This window comes from Balaenoptera physalus (genome assembly GCF_965194825.1).
Source record: "Balaenoptera physalus genome assembly, chromosome: 13".
In the NCBI taxonomy this organism is placed as follows: Eukaryota; Metazoa; Chordata; class Mammalia; order Artiodactyla; family Balaenopteridae; genus Balaenoptera; species Balaenoptera physalus.
Genome location: NC_138892.1, coordinates 5,882,916 through 5,907,713, shown reverse-complemented (window position 1 = coordinate 5,907,713; position 24,798 = coordinate 5,882,916). Strand labels below are relative to the sequence as shown.

General features: G+C 47.4%; 1 protein-coding gene and 1 pseudogene across 2 annotated transcripts in view; both read right to left on the bottom strand.

The window, feature by feature from the left end:
* Positions 1 to 24,798, bottom strand: part of EFCAB6 (EF-hand calcium binding domain 6) — a 252,788-nt gene that overhangs the window by 82,794 nt on the left and 145,196 nt on the right. Inside the window, exons 18-20 of the mRNA XM_082420556.1 lie at positions 16,664 to 16,778; positions 14,261 to 14,394; positions 6,972 to 7,207 (exon numbers count right to left, since the gene is read on the bottom strand). Of these exons, the coding sequence (XP_082276682.1) occupies positions 6,972 to 7,207; positions 14,261 to 14,394; positions 16,664 to 16,778 (485 nt within the window). The remainder of the gene's footprint in view (positions 1 to 6,971; positions 7,208 to 14,260; positions 14,395 to 16,663; positions 16,779 to 24,798) is intronic.
* On the bottom strand, positions 9,113 to 9,781 carry LOC309641001 (large ribosomal subunit protein uL11 pseudogene; annotated as a pseudogene). The gene has a single exon. The product of its transcript is annotated as a large ribosomal subunit protein uL11 pseudogene (transcript).

The window sequence follows — 24,798 nt, the reverse complement described above, 5'->3', positions numbered from 1 at the left end:
TAAGACTGTCTCCTGTGTGCTGCACTCATGGGCTGACCTGATAGAGCTACAAGGGCTTTGAAAACTGAACTGATATTGAAACCACAGAAGGTAGGTCAGGACTTGCACTCTGAAACTAAATGGATTGATTGCCTGCCTAAAAAAAATCAATCAGTCAATGCATTACCAAGGATTTTAACAGGACCAGAGTGTCACAATATAACATTAAAAATGTCCATGATACAGTCCAAAATTACTCAATATACAGAGGACCAGGAAAATCCCAACAATTTTCAAGATAAAAGACAACAAGCACCAACTCCAAGATGACCCAGCTGTTGAAATTATCATATTTAAAAGCAGCTATTATAACCATGAAGTAAGAGTACACATTCTTAAAATAAATGGAAAGACAAGTTCTGAGCAAAGAAATTGCAGTCAAAAAAAAAAAAAAGAACCAAGTGAACACTTTAGAACTGGAAAAAACAACAACTGAAATAAAATTTTCACTGGATTGGCTCAATGACAGAATGGAGATGACAGAGGAGTGAGTCAGTGAACTTGAAAATGGATGACTAGAAATAATCTAATCTGATCAATAGAGGAAAAATAAAGAATATATCTCCAAGGGCTATGATAGAGAGACCTGTGATACAAAAACAAAAGGTCTAACATCCATGTCACTGGAGTACTGAAAGGAGAAGAGAAAAAGATTGGTACAGAAAAAAATTTAAAACTTCAGGAAATAATAGCTGAAACCTGCCCAAATTTGGTGGAAAAACATAGATTCAGGAAGTTCAGCAAATCTCAAAAAAGATAAACTCAAAGAAAATCATGCTCAAACACATCATAATAAAACTACTGAAAACCAAAGCTAAAGAAAAAATCTTGAAAGCAACCTGAGAAAAATGACACTTTACAGAGGGAAAACCATTTGAATGACTGTAGATTTCTCCTCACAAACTGTGGAGGCCAGAAGACAATGGAACAACATTTTTAAAGTGTTATAACAAAAGAATTGTCAACCCATAATTCTATATCCAGAAAAAAAAAACTGTTAGGAATGAAGGAGCAATAAAGATAGTCTCAATGAAGGAAAACTATGGTAACGTGTCTCCAGTAGACATGCTAAAAGAAGTTCTTCAGGGGAAGGAAAATGACAGCGGAGAGAGCCACTTTTGAGCTTGAGAAATAAAAGAAGAGAAGCAGAAATGGTAAATACAAATATACTTTTTCTCAGAGTTTCAAAATACATGAAGCATAAATTGATAAAAATGGAAGGAGAAATAGACAGATGCAAAATTATTGTTGGTGACGTCAACACTCCTCTCTCAGTAACTGATAGAACAAATAGAAAATAGGCGAGTACCTAAACACTATGACCAACTTGATCTTATTGACATTTATAGAACCCTCCACCCAACAACAGCCCAATATACATTCTTTTCAAGTATACATGGAATGTTCACCAAGACAGACGATTTCTAGGGTCGTAAAACGAACCTTACCAAATTTAAAAGAATTAAAATCATACGAAGTATGTTATCTAAACTTAACAGAATTAAACTAGAAATAAATAACAGAAAGATAGTTGGAAACCATGGAATTATTTTGAAAAAAAAACCATACTTCTAAATAATCCAAGGTTTCAAGAAACAGTCTAAAGGGAAATTAGAAAATATTTTGAACTGAATGAAAATGAACACTATAACATATCCAAACTTGTGAAATGCAGCTAAATCAGTGCCTACAAGGAATCTGATAGCATTAAGGGCTCATATAGAAAAGAAAGAATTCAAATACAAAATCTGAGTTTTCAGCTTAAGAAAATAAAAAAGGAGGGCAAACTACAGTTGACCCTTGCACAACACAGGTTTGGACTGCACGAGTCCACTTATATGCTGATTTTTTTCAATAAATATATTGGAAAATTTTTTGTAGATTTGTGACAATTTGAAAAAAATTCACAGATTAACCACATAGCCTAGAAATATTGAAAAAAATTAAGAAAAAGTTAGATATGCCATGAATGTATAAAATATAATATATGTAGATACTAGTGTATCCTTACATAGGCATAAGGTGAGTGATAGTTAATATAAAATTAATATGTTAGTTTTCTTCCTGTTTTATAACTTTGCTTTCAAAGAATTATATTACCGTACAGTGTGTTTCTCTCTCTCTCTCGTATTGGAGAAATTGTGTATCAGCCTATCATCACAGGCAAGTGGGTTTTTTTTAGAGTAACAATTCCAATACAATATTATGAATATGACTGGAATACTGTATGCTATAAAAATTTTATAATGATTCATTCTTTAGTGTATAGGCTAGGCTACCATGAAGCAATTGTATCGATTACACCACACTCCCATAAAGCAATCATATTGCTGCTTCTTTGTTAACAATGCATGAATAGTTATACCACTATACAAATATGAATTTCTTTTCCACATTATCTTTCCATTTTTGATGTCTAGAGTTACACACCAAAATGTATGACGCCTGCAGTGTTTTGTACCGTATGAGACAATATTGATATGGGTACTGACAGACAGATGATTCATCTTGTAAAAGACAATGTAAACTTACAGTATTGATAAATACAGTACTATAAATGTATTTTCTCTTTCTTATGACTTTTTTTTAACATCTTTATTGGAGTATAATTGCTTTACAATGGTGTGTTAGTTTCTGCTTTATAACAAAGTGAATCAGCTATACATATATATATATCCCCATATCCCCTCCCTCTTGCATCTCCCTCCCACCCTCCCTATCCCACCCCTCTAGGTGGTCACAAAGCACTGAGCTGATCTCCCTGTGCTATGCGGCTGCTTCCCACTACCTATCTATTTTACATTTGGTAGTATATATAAGTTTCTTATGACTTTCTTAATAACATTTTCTTTTCTCTAGCTTGCTTTATTCTAAGAATACAGTATATAATACGTATAACATACAAACTATGTGTTGACTGACTTTATGTTATTGGTAAGCTTCCAGTCAACAGTAAGCTATTAGTAGTTAAGTTTTGGGGGAGTCAAAAGCTATACACAGATTTTTGACTGTGCAGGGGTTTGGTGCCCCAACCCCTGTGTTATTCAAGGATCAACTTCTTGTATACTTAAAGCAAGAAGAAAGGAGAAAATAATAAAGAATAGAAATCAATGAAATCGAAACAGAAAAACAATAGAGAAAAAGAAATGAAACATAAAGCTGGTTCTTTGAAAATATCAGTAAAATTGATGAACCTTCAGCTAAATGAATCAAGAAAAGAGGAAAGACATCAACTACCAATATAAGAAATGAAAAAAGGGACATCACTAAAGACCCCACAGATATTAAAAGAATAGTAAGGGAATACTATGAACAACTTCATTCTTATGAATTTAACAACTTAAATGAAACGGACCAATAGTTTAAAAGACAAAAATTACTAAAACTCAGTCAAGAAGGAATAGAAACCCTGAATGATCCTCTAACAATTACAGTAATTAGATTTGTAGTTAAAATTCTTCTGACAAAGGAAACTCCAGGACCTGATGATTTCATTGGTGAATTCTATCAAATATTTAAAGAAGAAATAGTGATTCTGTATGATCGAGAAAATAGAAGAGTGGCATTCATGACTTTTATTCTTTCTTAGAGGTCTTCCAAAAAATAACTAAAAATGTATTTATTTTCTTTATGAAATAAAACTCCTTCTATCTTGCAATTACCATGTGGGTCCATTGAAACCTCTGAGAATATGATTGATCATGGGATCTTAGTGATCTTGATTTAATTATACTAGATCTATTTCATTATTCTAAGAAATATTCAATCATTGCTCATTAATTATTTCTAGCTATGCTAAAAAAAGGAGACTAAATAATAAGAAGAAAACAAAAAATGATGGAATCTCCTAGCAGGATGATACAATATTGAAATGAATCACCAGTATTACATCATCCTTCAGTTTTCTGATTGCACTGCTCAAAGTGTAACAGCATCTTTCAAGAAGGTAAAAAGAAGGCAGTGACACCATCCTTGTCGTCTTACGTTAGCTTTCACTGAATGTAGTTGAAAATTGAGAATTCTTATTTCATGTGCAAGTGGCAAAGGGAAGAAAACTGAGATCAGAAAATGTTTCGCAATTATTAGATGAACCAGAAGATGATGGTGAACTTGATCATATAAGCCAAATCTCTTGATGAGTGAGTAAGTGATACACGTCTAAGAACAACAAGGAAATTTGTTATTTTCATTTAGTTAGTCATTCATCAGGAAGGACTGGATCGTACAATATTTTGTGACAAGAAGCTGACCATCTAGTTCTGCTAAAAGGACACTTGACAGTATTCTTTCATCTCTGATGATGTACATGTACCACTATGTACTTGATGTGGATTGTCAGTAGATAAATGGACAAGGCCCGTGTGTTTTAAACAAGAGAATAGATTGGGAGGGAATAGATGATGTAAATGAAACAGGTCATTGGACCAATCGCTCTAACTGGTATTTACACATTTAAAAATGATGTGCAGTTATGAAGCAAACGAGATGGTCTTCCTCTCTTTGACAAAATTATGAACCTTCAAAGTTTTCAAAAGTAGTGCATTTTGATGATGCAGGTGGAAAGTGAAGGCCCAGAAGGCAGAGGGGCCCAACTGAGAGGGCAGGATGGCTTCCAATAAGGCAAGGCATCTAGGTTTGGCTGGCGGAGAGTGAGGCTGGGGAGGGTGAAAGAGGCCGAGCTCTCCAGGCAGAGGAAGTGGCCCCTCCCCAGAGGCATCCTGGGTTCCAATCTCTGTCCAACGCCCATCACCTGGGTCCTTTTGGACGAGTCAGTTACTTTTCTCTAGGCCCCAATTCCTTCATCTGCAAAGGCAGGTAGTGATGCCTCCTTAAAGGGCTGTGGGGTATGAAAAGATACACCTTCATGAAGCATAGGTATGGGGTCCGGCCATGGGAAGGTTTGGCTTTCTAAAGCAGTGCCTTGGTTGGGGTCTCAAAGCTTGCTCTCCACCAGACCCTTGGAGCCCAAGCTGGGTCTCCCTGGAACCAGCCGCTTCCTCTATATCCATCCTCTACTCTGGGGCTGCTGAAGGATGTTTCTATGGCACAACGTGACCCACACACTCCGCGGCATAAAATCCTCTCCTGCCGACTGACCAAGCCTGGCACTCGAGCCCTGTCACATCCAGCCCTCCTGCATCTCGAGGCCTCCTCTCCCGCTGTGCATGCCACTTCTGCACACGCATCCTCTCCCCATTCCCTCAATGTGCTCCACACTCCCACCTCCGTGGTTTTGCAAATGCTGTTCCCTGGCCTTGAACCACGGTCTGGTAACCTGCACCAGACAAACTCCTACTGACACCTCAAGACCCAACTGAAATGTCCTGCTTTTTCTGTGCACCTCAAGCAGGCTTAGCCTCTCGCCTCCCTGTGGCACTTCAGACATCCTCCTATTTCTTTATTTTTGTACCTGTCGCAGTTCAGCCCCGAGCCCCTCAAAGGGAGTGTTCATCTCATCCATCTTTGTACCTCCAAGTCCTGGGGCGACACAGCACACAGCAGACCCTCAGTAAATGTGTGATGAATGAACAAATAATACAACTAAGAAGGTGGAATCATTTGGATGGGAAGATTGCGCTTTGTGGTTGAAATTTTCCATATCCACTCTGCATACATTCTCCAGAAAGTTCTTTCTGAAGGATATTTTTGTGCTTTGTTTTAACGTTAAGCAATCAAGTCTCATATTAAAGCTCCTCATAAATGGAGCGATTGGAAGCAGGTGTTCAACTCACGTGTGACATGATCGTTTCACTTAGAAAGAGACTACAGTTGTTTTCTTCCTCGCTGGCTTTTTAAGTATAGACAAAATCAAACCAGCAAATTCAGAGGGAAAAATTAAAGTGCAAGACCAGAGGGCCTCTGCAGCCTAGCCAAGTGCCACAAAGTCTGGCTCAGAGACAGGGGCTTCTGGGGGTTCCCCCTTCCAGGGGTTGCCCTTACCGGGTGGAAGGGGCACTTGCCTGTAGCCCCTGGGGGCTGGGAGCACCTCAAGGGCAGAAGAACCCAGTGAATGCCACTACTGCGTTGTATCACTGTAGCAGCAAATGCAGTGGATGGTAACGGTTCAAAAAATATTAATAGTGTACTTATAATAATTGGTAAAGGAATGGCTGAATGGCTACTTCATTCACGCCTGTCAACAGATCTCAATGGGGAGCAGACTGTGACACGTCCCGGGTAAGATGGGAACCCACTACCGCTTCAAGGAGCAGATGCTCTTACTGAGAGAAGCCAAGGAGACAAACAGAGTCACAGCTCAGCTGGACGCAGAGATTTTCCTGCCGTGAGTGAGGCCGGCATTGGGTGGCCAGGGGTCTGGTGGGGAGCACTGCCTAGGAAAGGGCTGGAAGGGATCCTTGCACCTCCCAAAGCAGCTGGCACGGCTGACACCAAATTTATAAGAAGAAAAATATACAAGTATATGTGTGTATTTATGCACATAGAAAAAAGACTGAAATGACACTCAGTATCCATCAATTACCATAAGGTGTTCTGTGCTTCCCCAGTTCACACCTACTGCCCAGGTTAACGTCTCGGGCCTGGAGGAAGTCCACGTGTTCTCCTGACAAGCACCGCGCACCTCCCTCTGCATACGGTGTCCCCAAATGTCTCGGAAGGCTGAGCAACACGTGTATATATCTGACCCCAGGCTCATAAAAAGAAAAACATATATGTATATATTTATGTGCAAAGAAACAAGACGGGGATGATACACCTTAAAATACAAAAATGATGTTCACAGGTGCTTAGATCAGGTGTATCTTCTAACCTGTATCTGCATTTTCTAGTCTTTCTACACTGAATGTGTAATTCTGAATGTGATTTTTCTTGAACTAAGGAAAAGACAAAATAAACAGCTCCTGGGGGGCAACTCCATCATTTGCACCCGTGTGTGGACTCAGCGTTAATGCAGACCCATGCTGCTCTCTTACCTAATGAGTCTCTGAGGCGCGGTGTCTTCTATTCTGAACGGTCTCTTCTCGCACAAGTTTCGGAATTCGCGGAAATTTAACGTGACGCTGAGCCTCAAGCCAAGAAGGCCCAGGAATCGCTCGAAATCCTCGTCCTTCAGGTTTAAGAGCAGGTGCTGCAGCAGCCGATGAAGGTCGTGCATGGTGACGATGCCATCCCTGTCCATATCCATCTTAAAGAAGGCCGTGTAGGGGTCCTAGAGCCAAAAACGCAGCGTCAAAGCCTGTCCCCCGGACCCTGACGACATCCCCCCACCCCTGCCGCCCGCGCTGTGGACTCATCTCCAGCGTGAGTTCAGCAGCCGTGTTTCGACTTGGCTTTTTGGAGGTTTCACCGCTCCGGGAACATCCTTGCCATGATTTGCTTTCCCCAGGAAATGATGAACTACGTCCTCAGGTGCCCTCTTTTAATGCAAAGAGTTCAGGAAAAGGGACAAGAAAGGTGTTTCTTTCCCTTCTGCTCCCTCGGCTTCTGGGACCGGTACTTCTAGTACCAGAAGTAAGAATGAGTACGCTGGAGCTTTCCAGGGCATATAAAAATCTTGCCCTCAAGTTTTTATACAACTTTCATAATGTTTGGCAACTTCTGTCCACGGGAAAGCCAGTGCTGTGCTGAACTCACCCTGAGTTGCCACCCAGAGGCTGGGCCCTGTTTTGATGCCCGTGCTGAAGGCCCCGCCTGAAATCTGCCTCTGTGTCTGCAGGTCGTGCTGCGTGAGGGCGGTGATTCCCATTTTGCAGATGGGGAAACAGAGGCCTGCAGGGAACTTGTGGTCGAGGCCAGGCTGCAGAGCTCAGGGCACACCCTGGAGGCAGGTTGCTTAGTTTCAAAGCCCAGCTCTGCCGGCTACTAGCAGAGTGACCAAGGGCAAGAGACTTAACCCTGCCAGCCTTCTCATGTGTAACGGGAGGAGTATAAAGTCCCTGCCTCCGGGGTGGTTGTGAGGATTGAATGTGCTAACGAGGCGAAGCACTTAGGAGGTGACTGAGAGGTTTCCTAAGGGCTGTAAAATGTTGTTACTATTACTGTTGCCTGAGGTCGGACAGCAAGTGCCTGGCAGCGGGATCTGAATCAGGTCTGTCTGGGCCAACACCCTGCGGCCCCCCCAATGCGATCCTGTGCCTCAGGCTTGGAGAGCTGCAGCTGCTGTGGTCCCAGCACCCCTGTTGCCATCAGCCCCTGAGGCGGCCCCACCCACGGATCTCTCTGGCTACTTCCGAGGCCCTGCCTGTACCTTCACGTCCCAGGACCCTCCACAGAGGTCACGTAAGGCAAGCCCTGCCACGACTCGAGTGTCCGGTTCAAACCTTTTGGGATTTTGTGGCAAGATCTATCTGTACTCACTCACTTATTCTTTCACCAAAAATTACTCAGCACTGACACATGCAATCACTGCACTAAATACGGTGGGAACCGACTTCAGGTGCTGCCCCTACCTCTCAGAGACGCCACTGTCCAGCGGCCTCTTCTCCTGGAGCACCGCCTGCCGGGGCTGCAGGCCCATCTCTTTGCTGCTGATTCCCTCCACGTCACAGCTCCAAGTCCTCCCACACCCTCCAAACCCCCGTCTCCAAAGGCTGTGAGGTATCTCCCCTTGGATGTCAAAACAAGCAAGGCCGAAATCAAACTCCTGGCCCCCGCTGGACCCAGCTCGTCCCCCTGGTCCTTCCCAGCTCATCCTCCGGGTCCTTCCCAACTCGTCCCCCTGGTCCTTCCCAGCTCAAGAAGTGGCAGCGCCTTCTTTCTGTTGCTCAGACCACAAACCCTGGGAGCGTCCCCGGGTCCTCCCTTTGCCTCACACCCCGCATCCAACCTGCCCACACAGCCACGGGTTCAGAGCTTCACTTCTCCCACTTCCACTGCCTCCACCCGGACCCAAGGCTCCTGGGCTTCCCGGCTCCCAGCCTCGCCCAGCCCCCCATTCTCACAGCCGCCAGTGATACCCGCACGGCTCAAGCCAGTGCACGCTGCTCCTCTGCTCAACCCACGGCACTCGGGGTCCAATCCTCACTCCTGACCGTGGCCCCAGCCCCCTACCCCTCTGCCCTCATCTCCTCCCCGCTCACCCTTGCTGGGTTTTTTTTGGGGGGGGGGTTGTCAAATAACCCTTTATTGAATTATTTTCCTTTGCAGTTCTTAACTAGCTGACATTCCACTGCACCACTGTGGATGTCACCTATGATGTCGTGAGGGTGGTGGCCATCAACACTGCAGCCCAGACTGGGCAGTCCCCAGGATCTCTTTAATGGTTCCAGAGAGTTCTCTAGCTAAAGATCGATGTCACATCTCTTGGGCGATGTTGACAATCACATCAAAAATGATGTTTCCGCTGTGCTTAATGTTTTTCTGCTTCCTTCTGTCTCTTGGCAGTTCCTTGAGGGCTTTGATGATCAGGGCAGAGGCAGAAGGTACCACCTCAATCTGGGCCTGTATGTTCTGAATGGTCGGTTTCACTGTAATCCTCAGACCCTTCCAATCACCAGTTGCCGTGGTGATGTCATCACCAACCTTTTTTGGAGACAGACCCAGGGGGCCGATCTTGGGGGCCAGGGCAGATGTGGCACCGACTTCCCCACTGGTGCACCTCAGGTACACGACTTTGATCTTGTTGGGGTCGAACTTAGGCAGCATGGTGGAGGCGGCTGGTGTCAGATGAACCCGGATTCGGGACGACTGAAGAAAGTTGCACCTTGGCCTCCTCCGAGCCGAGAGCCGAAAGCTACTTGCTGTTGTTGGAACATGCCAAGCCTGCCTCCGGCACCCCAGGGATTCTCCACCAGACCTGCTGGGCCTTTGGTCTCTGCCCGAATGCCACCTCTCCAGGGAGGCATTTCCTATCCCCTCTGTACAAGGGCACCACCCTGATGGGTCTCTGGCCTCTCACCCTGCTTTATTTTTCTTCACAGCACGTTTCACCACCTGACACTCTGGAGATTCGCCTGCCCACTGTCTGCTCCACCTCTAAAGGTAAACGTGATATCTGGGCTCTGATCTGTTCCTCGTGACAGCTCCAGCCCAGAGAGCAGTGCTTAAGAAACATCCGTGGCGTGAGGTTGGGTATGAATGACGCAGCAAATATTTCCGGAGTACCTATGATGCACCAAGCACCCTGCTAGGTACAGGGATGTACTGATAACTGGCCCCTGACATCAAGGTTCTCAGTCCAGTAGGGAAGAAAGATGTGTAAGCAAATTACAGCAAGTCAGCGTGATAAATGCAGCAAAAGGCGGGGGGAGAAGTGCTCTGACGCAGCCCTAATTGCTGGACTACAGGGACAATCTAGATGCCATGGAAACCCATATTTATAATCTTCACAAATTTAAAAAATTTACTCATTTCCTGAATCTCAGTCTTTGACTTCCCAGCATGAAGACTCCTAATTTTATTGGAGCCAATACATGTTGGAGTGAAAGAGATATTATTTCAATTCCTGGCTACGACATTTACTAGGTATGTGGCTTTGGGGAAGTCTCTCCCCATCTCTGACCCTCCGTTTCTTCATCTATAAAATGGGAACACTAGCGCCTACTTGATAGGGTAGTTGTGGGGACTGAAACAACTGAGGCCATGTAGGTTCACTGCCTGGCATGTAAAGTGAATTCTCTTATGCATTCAACAAACACCTATTTGCATGGCACGCACCGTGGTAGCCAGTTGTGTTATCGGGCCTTGACGTCTCATGGAATTACAAGTCCCCGCACTCTGCATGCCGGAAGGTGAGTGGACAGCAGCAGACCTCCCAGCAGGTCTGAAGGGCCGGAGGGAGGACCAGCGCTTCGGTAGGAGTTGGCTGGTCACAGAGAGAGGAGTGACAATCCAGGCAAAGGCGCGGGATGTGCAAGGCCAGGAAGGGGAGGCAGGGTGCTGGCCGGAGTGTGACGGGAGGAGGAGGGGGGTCGAGAGGGGCCAGAGAGGGGCTGCAGACCAGCCAGGCAGGACCCGGGCTCATCCTGAGAAAGGGGACACTTGACCAGAGCTGTGTGTTGGGATCACCCTGCAAGGTCGGGTGTCCAGGACAGATTGTGAAGCGAAACATGCAGCGGCGGAAGCGTACGTATAGAAGACCCTATTTGTGTGGGGTTTCGATCCTGCTTGTTTTTTAAAATATACGTGACTTCACAGACATGCGCCTGAACCTGCACGGATGCTGTCTAGGGGGTGAGGTTGAAGGTGAACCCACAAGGGCCTCAGGAACCTGTCCCCAGGTCATGTCCCCAGGTCACCCAGGGGGTCTCTGTGCCTGCTTTCCTCACCATAGTCAGGGAGGGGGGACGCCCCTTGTTTGGTCACAACGAATTATTTCCTTCGACTGTTCGTGGTCTTTGGCCTGGGCTATGAGGGTGAGGCTGCCTTACTCAACTGTGCTGTTGTCCGTAAACCTAACCGTGCTGAGATGGGCCCATCTGGCTACAAAATCACTGGGCAAACAACAGCAGCAGCAGGATTAATAGCATTTTCAACTAATACAAAATAGTTTTTTCATTAGTGATGGAGAGAGATATTCAAGAATTTCTCATGAATAGGAACTCAATAAAGGAAATAAAGTGACTGTACCTTCCCACTCAACAATCAAGACACATTCTTTGGGACTTCCCTGGTGGCGCAGTGGTTAAGAATCCGCCTGCCAATGCAGGGGACACAGGTTTGATCTCTGCTCTGGGAAGATCCCACGTGCCGCGGAGCAATTAAGCCTGTGCACCTCAACTACTGAGCCTGTGCTCTAGAGCCCGCGAGCCACAACTACTGAGCCCGTGAGCCACAACTACTGAAGCCTGCGCACCTAGAGCCCGTGCTCCGCAACAAGAGAAGCCACCGCAATGAGAAGCCCACGCACCGCAACGAAGAGTAGCCCCCGCTCGCCGCAACTAGAGAAAGCCCGCGTGCAGCAACGAAGACCCAATGCAGCCAAACATAATAAATAAATAAAATAAATAAATTTATTTTTTAAAAAAGACACACTCTTTGTCCTGTTTACATATACGTGTGAGGGCAGCGAGCAGCCCCCCCGGGAACCCGGATATAACCAGCACCCGAGTCTGTATCACGCAAACCCTGGCAATTAGGGGTTCACGTCTTTGTCTTATCTACTAGGTTATAAGTTCTTTGCAGGATGGGTGGGTGTTGGTGAACGTTTTTAGTTAACTATTTAAAATAAAGACCATCTTAGGAAATATGGGACATCTGTGAGCTGTAACCAAGCTACACTGATAACAAACGTAGGAAGACGTGGTGCCAGCAGGGAGCTTGGCTTCCCCGTGTCCCCCCTGGGAAAGGTGAGCGGGAGGAGACAGGTGGGGAGGGGGCCAGAACAAGGGGCCTGGGTTGCCACAGGTGAGGCAGCAGGACAAAGGCAGCTGCAGGCGATGGCCACCCGGCCCTGCTAATCAGCACAGAGGGGCTGTTTGCCCCCGTGCCTCTGCTTCCCCTTCCGCCCTCCCTCCCGCCAGGCTCTCCGCCCCATAAATGACCCCTGCCTGCTCCGTGTTCTTCTCGGCTGGGCATCACATTGGACGAAATAATGAGGACCAACCCTTCTCCCTGTCTGCTTACGGTGACCATATGTTTTCAAACCAAGAATTAGGACGCACGGTCTGATGTCTGGACCGAATAGTCAAAGTCAGAACCATGCCGCAAATCCGAGCTAGACAGTCATCATAAGTATATGTTTTAAAATGGGAGCTCAGTAATAACCAGAATGAATCTTCAATTGGCAATCCACGCGGGGAAGATGTTTCAAGCACGGCAAACTCTGGAAGCCCTGCCCCTGGGGGCTGGCTCCACCCACAAGGTGCTCCCCACCTCTCCTCCCCTGGACTCACTGGATTTCCACCTACTGAGGTGTTTGCTCCTGCACACCCCGGGGTCTCCACACCCTGGGGTCTCCACGCCCTGGCGAGGACACATTCTAACTCCCTCGTGCCCTCTGCCCTGTTTTGTAGCTAATGTGGTCAATTTATCGATCTTCCTTCCCACTTTAACGACCCTCTTTTACTTCTCAACACAAAAACATTTGAGGTCACTCCTGCCTCTGTGTTTTTTGTTTGTTTGTTTGTTTTTTCCCAGGTGCTTGACAAATATCATTGAAGGAGCCTCAGTTGGCACTTTCAGCTCTGATATCTTGGGCAAGCCACCTATTCTTTTTTTTTTTTTTTTTTACTTTATTTATTTATTTTATTTATTTATTTATGACTGTGTTGGGTCTCTTAGTTTTCGTGTGAGGGCTTTCTCTAGTTGCGGCAAGTGGGGGCCGCTCTTCATTGCGGTGCGCGGGCCTCTCACCATCGCGGCCCCTCCCGCTGCGGGGCACAGGCTCCAGACGCGCAGGCTCAGCAGCTGTGGCTCACGGGCCCAGCCGCTCCGCGGCATGTGGGATCCTCCCAGACCAGGGCTCGAACCCGTGTCCCCTGCATTGGCAGGCAGATTCTCAACCACTGCGCCACCAGGGAAGTCCCTGCCTCTGTGTTTGAATGGCTGCTATTTCTCCTGTCTTACCCATTACAGCTTCTGCATGCAAACCACGCCTCCGTCACGCAGACCCGGGAGCTTTTCCCTAAAGCCCATGACCTGTCTGCCACCCGCCTTAAGCAAGCCCACCCTTCTATTTTTTACTCCCTTCTTTTTCTGGCCAGCACATGCTGAGGGTTTAAGATTTGGTTCAGGGGTCACCTCCTCCAGGAAGCCCTCCTTAATGGTTTTTTCCCCCTGTGCTCCCATAGCACAGTACCGGTCCCTCTACGGCAGCCAATCATGATGTGTCGAATTGTCTGTTGACCATCTGTGTCTTGGGCTGGACTGAGCTCCCTGAGCAGGGCTCCCATATTTCAGCCCCAGCTTTTAGCAGAGAGTCCAGCTTATGACATGCAAGTGCACAATGCTCGTTTGGTGAGTGCAGGAGTGGAGTGGACGGGAATTCGCTGTGACTCGGGTTGTCGTGCCCCTTCCCCCCCCCTCCCTGTCTTGTGAGGAGGGTCTCCTTACTTCTCCAAGGCCTGTGAGGGGCAGAAGGCAGACCCAGCAAAGTGTCAGCAGGGAAGGGCCTGGGGGAGGGGAGGGGATCGTGGAGTTAAGCCCTGTCCCGGGAAGGGGAGAAAAGGCAAGCCCGAGTCTGCGGACGGAGCGCCCTGTGTCCCGATGAGCAGGACATGCTGGGGCCGCAGGGCTCACACCCGCTGCAGCTGAATGGCTGCGAGCGAGGAGAGGGCGGGAGGGGTGTCCGGAGAAGCCAAGCAGCAGAGAGGTCATGATTTACCCGGAAGGATTCCTTCAGTCTCCGGGGGAACTGTCTCAGGCACTCTTCAGCAGTTATAAAGGGGCCGTCCAAGTTCCCTCTGGGAAGAACCGGAGTCTGAGGTGAACTCACTTCTGGCCCGTTCATCTGAGGATCTGAAACAACGACATAAATCCGGGGACTTCCCTTGGTGGCGAGCACGGCTCTTTATTTCTATCTCAACACTTGACTTCTTCCGTCCCCAGGCCTGTTAGAACACTATACAGTACTACGACCCTGCAGACTGAACCTAGCATGAACTCTGTTACGATCTTAGACATGTCCCCGTCCCCACGAGAAGAACTTGTTCTCCAGACCACCAGGGCCATGCTCTCGCCCAGCACGTTTCCTGTCTGGCTCCTCTGTCCGTCCTCCAGGGCAGGGACCACATCTTGCCCACCTCTCCATTCCCAGAGGCAGAGAATTGAGGATTCCTGCCTGTTCTGTTTCCTAGAATCAGGTCCTACACACAGGAAAGTGTAATTCAGTCATGAGGCAGGTCCTGACCTCCTCTGTGCTAGAGGTCTCCGGACAAGTCCTGGTCTTTTCAACAACCTAAGAGGTACAGTCTCTTCTCGAGCCCAGTTTACACACAAGGAAACCTATTCTTATGCCCATTCTCCAGATGAGGAGATGGAGGCTCAACTTCTCCAAGGTCACAGGGCTCACAGACATCACAGCTAACCCAGGCCCGTCGGATTCCAGAGCCCAGCTGGTTAATTACTGCATTAGGCCCTCTCTCTCTCCTAAAACGGAGGAAGGAGGTGTAACCTCCACTTAAAAACCAACCCATTTCCATCAGGTTGTGACACTTTGAGTGTGGCCTTGTCTAAAGTCAGGCTACAACCTGGGACTTGGTTTGGGACGTGAATCTCTGCACATGTCGCACCCACAGCCCCCCTGCCCCCCACGTGGTCTGCAGGACGGGCAGCGGGCAGGGCGTCTGGAGCTTGTGGGCATCCTTGAGTCCAGCCGTGAACCTGGCCTCTGCCTTACCCCCACCTGGGCCTGGAGTGGCCTCCCCAGGCTTCACTACTCCTGGCAGATAGCACCTCCCCCTGCTGCTTGATCCCCTCTGCCGTGTCCACCCCCAACCTCCCAACGGCCTGGAGCCGCCATCTTCCCCCACCCTCAGCATCTGGCCTTATGTTGGGGGGACTGATGGGGGGCAGAGAGGGGGGAGGAGGGCAGGGAGGAAGCTGCTGAGTGTGGTACTCGCTCTGTGACAGGCTCACCGCCCTGGGACCTCAAGCAAGTGACCCCTCACCCTGGGCCCCGATTTCCTCACCTCAGTGATGGATGCCCCCGGGCACTGGAAGCACTCACTAAAATAAATGAGGGTTCCTCTCGCTTCTTTTTATTGTCCTTCAAAAAAGTCAAAACACGTAGCCAAAGAAAGTGTCAAACTCCTAAAATTCCATGGCTTCCGTGTTGTCTTTTTGGGGGGTGTGGGACCTCTCTCCCTTAGGATCGGCAAATGAAATCGGGGGGGTGGTGTTGGATGGGTGAGGAGTCCCAGCGGCCAGCTTCTCTAGCGAGGCCCGCCACACCGCCCGGTCACCTCCCAGGCCAACCCTGGGGAAGACGGCAAAATGCAAATCGGGCTCCGGGTTCTGCCCCATCCAGCCTGCAGTGCATTTATACATCCATGGAATCATGCATATATATGCGTGATTTCTGCAGCTTTTCCAGAGCACTTATTTGTCTACCTGAACTTCAGTAAGAGTGGAGACAAGGGAGGGGAGAGATGACAGAGCCAAGAAGCGGGAGGCTGGGTGCTGGTCATCTGTCTGCCTGGCATGCGGCTGGGAGAGCAGATTAAAGACCAGGTGGCGAACGGGAGGCCCCGCCTCTGGCCCGGACTCCACGGTGCCCAGCAAACTTCCTGCCAACCATGTGGGTCCGGGGCGGGAGGCAGGAGGGGAGGGACAGTGGCCAGGTGATCTTGGGCAAGTCACTGAATCTTCTAGCATCTCTGTTCCCTTATCTGCAAAAAGGGAGGAAGAACATTTGCCTTGCTGGCGCATGCCTGTCACTAATTACAGATAACCAGCATCTGTTTTTAGGAGGAAAACCTTAAAGGACATGAGATGTGATTGGAGGAGCATAGGCTTGGGAGTAAATTTTAGAAACCATTTGGGCTCTTACTATCTGTAGAAGGCTCTGTCCGACAAAATTCTGCACTCACGGTGTGGCTGAGTGAAAAAAAAAAGGCCGAAACACAAAGATAAAGTTTAAAAAAAATGTCTGTTTCAGTCTTAGGACACACACACCGTTTCAACATCTTAGCTCACACTACTTCAACCCCAGCAGCCTAGCGGCACTACTTGGAAAGACCGGCAGGGCCACGGGTGGGAGACAGGTTTGCACTTGGCCATGAGCTACCTTCAAATCCTGCTGTGAAATCAAGATAACTCATCCCTTCTTTCTTGTATCCTAATTCTGCAGTCAGCAGAGCGTACTGATCGTCATCCATCGGCATTCCGTTATCTTCCAGGACCTGACAAGGAAGGCAAGCGAGGGGAAGGGCCGTTAGGTGGTCCCGGGGTCCCTGCCAGCCGAGCCCCTCCAGCCCCGCGGCAGGCTCACCACCACGGCCCCTGCACTCCAGCCTGTGACTGTTACTTGTCTGCCTCCACCCAAGGCCGCCCTGCGGGCGAGGCCCAGTGTCCTGGGGTTGGGGCCCAGTGCCAGGCTTGTTTGCTGAGTGAATGAGTGAACAGAGAGACAGGCGGGCGGCCGGCCTGGCTTTTCGGCACGGCAGGCATTCGGGGCTACAAGCATCGCTGCAGACCTTCTCCCCGGCCATGCCGTCCAGGTCTCCAGATTCACGTCTGCTGTGACAGCAGTGGCTTTCAGGGCTCATAAGTGAGATTTATATTCACATATATCCTAGGAAACATGAACAAGATAAAGCAAGGCGGTTTGAGGAGGGAAAACTAGAATTCTGATCGAAGTCTCATGATGGTCCACAGTTTAAACTGTAAGTTACTATGTTTTTTTGCAGGGGGATCCATGGACACCCCTTGTTTCCTCTCCTGGTGTGATCCACTCACTGAAAGTTATCCGTGATCCCTTCATTCCAGTGCACATAACCTGCTTTTTACCAACGGTTTCTACTTTGTGTGAATAGAAAATTCACACCCCTGGTGGGCAGGGGGTGGGAAGCAACTGAGAAAATACACGTCCCTGCATTGCAGACTGAAGCAGAATCATCTAGATGACTCTTCCCAGGAGACGACGCCTTCCTAGGAGAAACTGATCAGGTGGGCTGTTCGAAGGGCACATGACGCTGGCATCCCTTTGCCAATAGCCAGTTAGTCAACAACCTGGACAGAGCTGCCTGCCTGGAGGTGAACCTCCCAGGAGGGATGCTGAGGGGAACAGAGGTGGGACAGAAGACAGCACCCCTGCTGTTCTCACGGTATTCACGATTTAAATGAGAAAACATGGCTTTCCTTCCAGAAAAGGATATTGAATCACAATTCAAAATGTGTCCATGCATCTAAGGGCCAAAGACACCCAGGATGACTGGACTCTCCCAGGACAGATGCAGGAAAGCTGTGTGGGAGAGCCAAGTCTGGAGATGGGTTAGAAGAAAGGCTGTGCCTGAGTGTTGGGGAACACACAGATCAGCCATTAACACGGGGACAATCAGGGGCTGTGACGGCACAGGAAGCCAGAGTAAGTTAGAGGGCAGAGGAATAGCGGGGTTAGCACCACACTGACTGCATTCTGTGCAGGAAGCTGAACAGGGGAAAGGGAGCAGGAGAATGGGATGAGATAGTACCCATCATCACCACCACCACCACCACCATCATCATCATCATCATCACCACCATCACCACCACCATCACTATCACTACCATCACCATCATCATCACCACCACCACCATCATCATCATCATCACCATCATCATCATCATCACCACCATCACCATCATCACCACCATCATCACCACTATCATCACTATCACCACCATCACCATCATCACCACGACCACCATCATCATCATCATCACCATCATCATCATCATCACCACCATCACCACCATCATCACTATCACCACCATCACCATCATCATCACCACCACCACCATCATCATCATCATCACCATCATCATCATCATCACCACCATCACCATCATCACCACCATCATCACCACTATCATCACTATCACCACCATCACCATCATCACCACCACCACCATCATCATCATCATCACCATCATCATCATCATCACCACCATCACCACCATCATCACCATCACCACCACCACCATCATCATCATCACCACCACCACCATCATCATCACCATCATCATCATCATCACCACCATCATCACCATCATCACTATCACCACCATCACCATCATCATCACCATCATCATCATCACCACCACCACCATCATCATCATCACCACCATCACCACCATCATCACTATCACCACCATCACCATCATCATCACCATCATCACTATCACCACCATCACCATCATCATCACCATCATCATCATCATAACTATCACCACCATCACCATCATCATCACCATCATCACTATCACCACCATCACCACCATCATCATCACCACCTTCATCATCGTCATCACCACCTTCATCAGCATCACCATCATCACCAACCATCATCACCATCATCATCATCATCATCATCATCATGTAGCGGTGCTTATGCCTATTACATGCCAGACAGTGTGCTGAGATCTTTACAGGTATTAACGTCTCATTTAATCCTTGTCACAAGCCATGAGAAAAGCACTCTTACTAACTCCATTTTAAAGATGTGGAAACTGAGGCTATGAGAGCTGCCCCAGTCACATGATTAGAAAGTGACAGACCTGGGATTCAAACCCAGTTCCTCTTAACCCCTATGATGAACTCCACTGTTGGAATAAGGTCACTGGGGCCCAGACAAAGAACAGGGCAGGTGGAAATGGGTAGGAGACGACAGTAGGAAGTGGGGGAAGTGCTCTTCCATGCAGCGCTGGCACTCTCACGTGTATCCGAACAGGCCACACAGGCAAAGGCGAATCTGGGTCTCGACAGAACACCCTGAGATGCCCTCGGGACACCAGAGGGTGGGAGGCCTCTAAGAAGTGGCTATGAGGCCACCTCCCACTTTCCCCTATGCCCCGGGAGCAGAGGAGAAACTCCCGGGGAGCTGTCAGGAGTCAGTTTCTCCTCTGCTCCCTGGGGTCTGACAGGTGGAGGCTTGTGCCCCGGCCTCCGCAGACTAGATCTGCAGAATATAACCCTACTTAGCAGCAACAGGGTACCCAGAGCAGCAGTGCAGCCATCAGCCCCTGCTTCGGTGCTGCCGTTTCTGGCGTGTGGGCTAGGACCAGGGAGCTGGCACCCCTGGCCATCTATGTCAGTAATGAGCTGAATGTGACAGCAGCTCGCTGTGTCTGTGCCCGCCCAGTCGGTCGGGCACTGGCCTTGGCTTGGCTTGTATGTGAGGTGAAGCAAACAAGCTGTAGGACGTGCTTGGTGCGGGATTGGAAGCAGAGCGAAAGGGAGGGCAATGCAGGCGCCGCGGTGTTGCCAGGGGCTCGGTGGCGGTGCGGAGCAGCGCTGGATTCCAAGGCTGCCCCAGGGGCCCACCTGGGGACCTGGGCAGGAGTGCGTGACTGGGAATTCTGGAGGCTCTGCGCCATCTGCAAACACACCCCGCCCGTCCCGCTCTGTGCAGGAGCCTGTCCCAGCTCGGGATGGAGCAAAAGCCTTTAGACAGACTGCCGTGGCCCACGCACAGGCACCCAAGCAGCAGTGGGGCTCTGAAACGGATAGATTGGTGGCTTTCTTTGAAAAATTACTTTATATTTTGAAAACAATTATACATGAATTATTCATTGCAAATTCCTCCTGCTCAGTCCTTTCATAAAAACATATGTAATAAATAGTAAGAAAATGTCTGTAGGCAAATGTTTCACAGCCTGGAGGGAGGGTTGAGAAGCACTGGGGAGGCTGGGCATGCCTTAGGCAGCCTGTCCAGAGGTTGCAGGCGTGCCATCCCCTGTGGGCACAGAGCACCACCAAGGATACAATGCCCAGGAGCACAATCCCCAGAGAGACACTAAGCACGTCACAAACGTCAGTGTGCCTCCTGCCCCCACCTCGCACCACTCATTCCTAGGATGAAAAGGGCAGCAAATCAGCTACATTTATCACCACCCTTGGAGGCAATTTACAATACAGTGTAAGGCGAAACTGCAACATTTATAAAACAGATTTTCAAGTGTTTAACCACTCAAGTTTTGTCCTTTGGTCTTTTCTAGGAGGCATTTCCCTAAGAAAGTTCCTCGAAGAATAACAAACTGTGACCTGGCATGTTCTGATTCACCAAATTGTCACTTCCACCATTCCCGGGACATCACTTAGATCGTAGACTGATTCTTCCACATTAGGCCACACCATTTCATGGAGTTGCTGCTGGGCTCTCTCGGTGAAGGCACGTGCTCCCGGGTAGGTGCCCCATAACTGAAAGTTGACTGAGTGATTCAGTCTTTCCAAGTCCAGCTCCTGCAAAGCATCTCGTGCTTTGGGGCTACATCCACCAGTCTCTATGTGAGTAATACTTGTTTGCTATGCCTCTGGCATCATTTTTGTGGTGGTTGATCTAGGGAGTATAACACACACCCTTCACTTTTAACAGTCTATTTAGTAATATTGAACCACGTCACCTGAAATGTAGGAACCTTGAAACCATGTAGATTCGTACCCTGCCCCTGTCCTTTAAGGACAAAATTGTAGGTTTTTTAACATCTACATATATCCTAAACCCCATAAGACAATGTTAAAATGGTCGCTTTAAGCACTCACATGCACTTTTTAAAATTAATTAATTAATTTAATTAATTAATTTTTGGCTGCATTGGGTCTTCGTTGCTGCACGCGGGCTCTCTCTAGTTGTGGCGAGCAGGGACTACTCTTTGTTGCGGTGCACGGGCTTCTCATTGTGATGGCTTCTCTTGTTGTGGAGTACGGGCTCTAGGCGCACGGGCTTCAGTAGTTGCAGCACGTGGGCTCAGTAGTTGTGGGTCACAGGTTCTAGAGCACAGGCTCAGTAGTTGTGGTGCATGGGCTTAGTTGCTCCACAGCATGTGGGATCTTCCCGGACCAGGGCTCGAACCCGCGTCCCCTGCATTGGCAGGTGGACTCGTAACCACTGCGCCACGAGGGAAGCCCTCAAATGCATTTCAATTAAGAAAAAAATAACCTTTTATATTTAATTGGATATTTACCATTTCCAATGTTCTTTATTCCTTCAGGATCATCTGAGTCTCCATCTAGTATCAAATTCCTTCCCTTCCTTTAGCATATCTTATAGTGAAGATCTGTTTGCAAGGACTTATCTTTGTTTTTTTTTTAATCTGAAAACATCTCTATTTCACCTTTATTCTTAAAGGAGACTTTTGCTGGATGTGAGGGGTTTTTGTTTGTTTTTGTTTCTGCTTTCCTTTCAGGATGGTAAAGTTTCTGTCCCACTGTCCTCTGGCCTCCATCGTCTCTGATAAGGTGATGGTAATTCAAATCATTGTTCCCCTTTTAATGTGTCATTTTTCACATGCTACTTTAAGATTTCTCTCTTTGATTTTGGTTTTCAGTTTATCTATGATTTTTCTTTGTATTTATCCTACTGGGGGTGTTCTGCATTTCTCAAATTTATACATGTAAAGCTTTCACCAAAAATTGGGAAATTTCAGCCATTATTTCTTCACATATGTCTTCTTCCCTAGTCTTCCTTTCCTTCTGTGACTCCAATTATACCTTTGATGTTGTTCCACATGTCCCTGAGGCAACTGTTCTATTGTTTCTTTTTCACCTTTTCCTTTCTCTTCTTCAGTTTGTGTAACTTCTGTTGATCTATCTTCAAGCTCACTGACTCTTCCTTTTGTCATCTCCATTCTGTGGTTCAGCCCTTCTGGTGAATTTTTATTTAGGATTTTTTTTTTCTTCAGTTCTAGAATTCCCATTTGGTTCTTTTCAAAAATTCTATTTCTCTGCTGAGATTTCCTATATTATCATTCATTATGAGTATACTTTCCTTTGCATCACTGAGCATAGTTATAATAGTTACTTTAAAGACTTCGAGTGCTAATTCTAACATCTGGATCATCTCAGAGTCTTTTCTCTTGAGAAAGGTCACGTTTTCCTATTTCTCTATATGTTGATAAATTTGGGTAGTATCTTGGACGTTATGAATGTTATGGTGTGGAGATTCTGGATTCTGTTAAATTTTATTTGTTTGAGTAGACAGTAGACTTGGTTGGATTCTGTCTGCTGGGCAGCAGTTTAAATCTCAGTTTGGTTCTTTTATCCTTAGCCAGGCTCCTTGCAGTCTGCCCCACTCTTGTTTCATTCAGGGTCAGCCAGAGATTTGGGCAGAATTTATAAACAGAATTTGGAGCATCCACTCTCTGGCTCTGTCCTTTACATAAATCTCCCTTTACTTCCCAATGGCCTTAGTCACTCAGACCTCTCTCTGCTCTCTGGTTCTTCAGGCTGGAAAGACTGCTGGTTTTCTATCAGTGTTTTATCTACCTTATGTGGCACCAACTTTAGCCTTCACTCAGGTGAAAAGCTGAAAAAAATGGGAACATTTCCCCACGCTATTCCCGTTTCCACAGGAATGTTTCCCCATGCTATTCCCGTTTCCACGGGAACATTCCCCCACGCTACTCCCGTTTCCACGGGAACATTCCCCATGCTATTCCCATTTCCATGGGACTATTCCCCCATGCTATTCCTGTTTCCATGGGAACATTTCCCCATGCTATTCCCACTTCCAAGAGTTGACTCCTCTCTGGAATCTGTTTGCTTAGTTTCATTCTCCACGGCCTTCAGGTACTTGATTATTTATTTACTTATTTATTTACTAACTTGTTTAACATTGCCCAGTGTTTATAGTTGATGTTTCTGGGAAAGTTGGTCTAGTAGGAGCTTATTCAGCCACACAGGAAGCAGAACTCCCTGTAATGCTTGCTTGCATGCTATAGCAAGCACATACTTAAATCACAGCTATTACCAGCTCAGGGAAAGCCTTCCCAGTCCTTAGAGACAAAACGCTTTTTTGAGCGTCCATAGCCCCTCTGCTTGATTCTATCATAAACAGTCCCTCATATGGGACCTACCACATGGCAAGCACCTGACAAACTGCCGGTGGACAGAGAAATTAGAAGCACTTCTTTTTCACCTCTGTACCCCAAGAGTACCCAGTAGATGCTCAACAAATGCTGAACGAGAAGAAGAGGGGGAATGTCAGTGTAAGGGAACCCTGGACACTCGCCCAACTCCTACGGCATGAGGATGAATCTTGAGTCTGATGTGAGAAAGTCCACACGAGGCAGATAAGCGTGCAAAGTGGTCATCCAGCCTTGGCTAGGAAGTAGTTAGACTATCAAGAATATCGTGAGGCAGGACAAGAAGACATTGTCCTGTGAGACGTACAAAAGGAAGCAGGAGGAAAGGAAGTCAGGCTAGGAACTGTGAAGTTGTACTTGTTCTTGAGACCTGATCTACAGATGCTTCACACTTGGGTATTTCACTGCTTTGGTGCTGGGTCAGCCATGATATCTTTATTGTTCTCCCCTTAATACTATATTTAGTAACATTCTCTTTTGAAAATGTCAGTCTGCCTCGGTTAAGGGGAACCAAGGAAAAGACTCATGTTTATACATAAGCCAGAGATGTAAAGGACACGACCCAAGGAGAAGGTAGAATTCAGGTGCACAAAATCTGGAGACTGCTTTTTTAGCCATTCCTCCCTACCTGGAGATTCTCTGACCTAAGTTATTTGTGATAAAACCAAAGAGAGTTCTGGGCTTTCTTTTTAATAAGTAATATTACTTGTATTTCTTGACATACCCATTCATAGTCAAAATGAAACAGGCAAAAAAAGTCTTCTCTAGAATTTCAGACTTACTCCATCTCCCCACCCTCCATCCCCCATCCCAGTGATTCCTTCTTTTCCAGGTCCTCTCCCAATATTAGCTGCCACAGTCATCCAGAATGGAGAAATAATCAGAGAACTCAATCATCAAGACTATCTGGTCACATGCAAACCTGGTACTAGGGATGAGAGTACCATGGCTGGAAAAGAACACGGAACTCTCAAAACAGATTTGTACTTGAATAGAAAGTTGAAATTCTTTTAGCAAATGCTTCCTAGAATATTCAGACACACACACCTGATCGTCCATGTGGCCCCAGCAAGACAGAGTGTTCAAAGTTGATGCAAACCTACATGAGAGGCAAACATGATGCTGTCACCTGCACAGGTCGCAGTGTATTTAGTTTGAGATGGTGTTGCCTGTGATGAGTGCAGTTAAAGTAACGGGATTTCCTTTTTGTTTCTTAAGTGACAGGAGTACTGTAAAGAATGAAATGGATGTTCAAAGGAGCTGGAGCATCTTAGATAAAAGCCCCTTGCATGAGAACACTGATGGTGGCCGGGGGCAGGGGGGGCACTGTTCCGGAGACAGTGGCTCAGAATTGAGAGT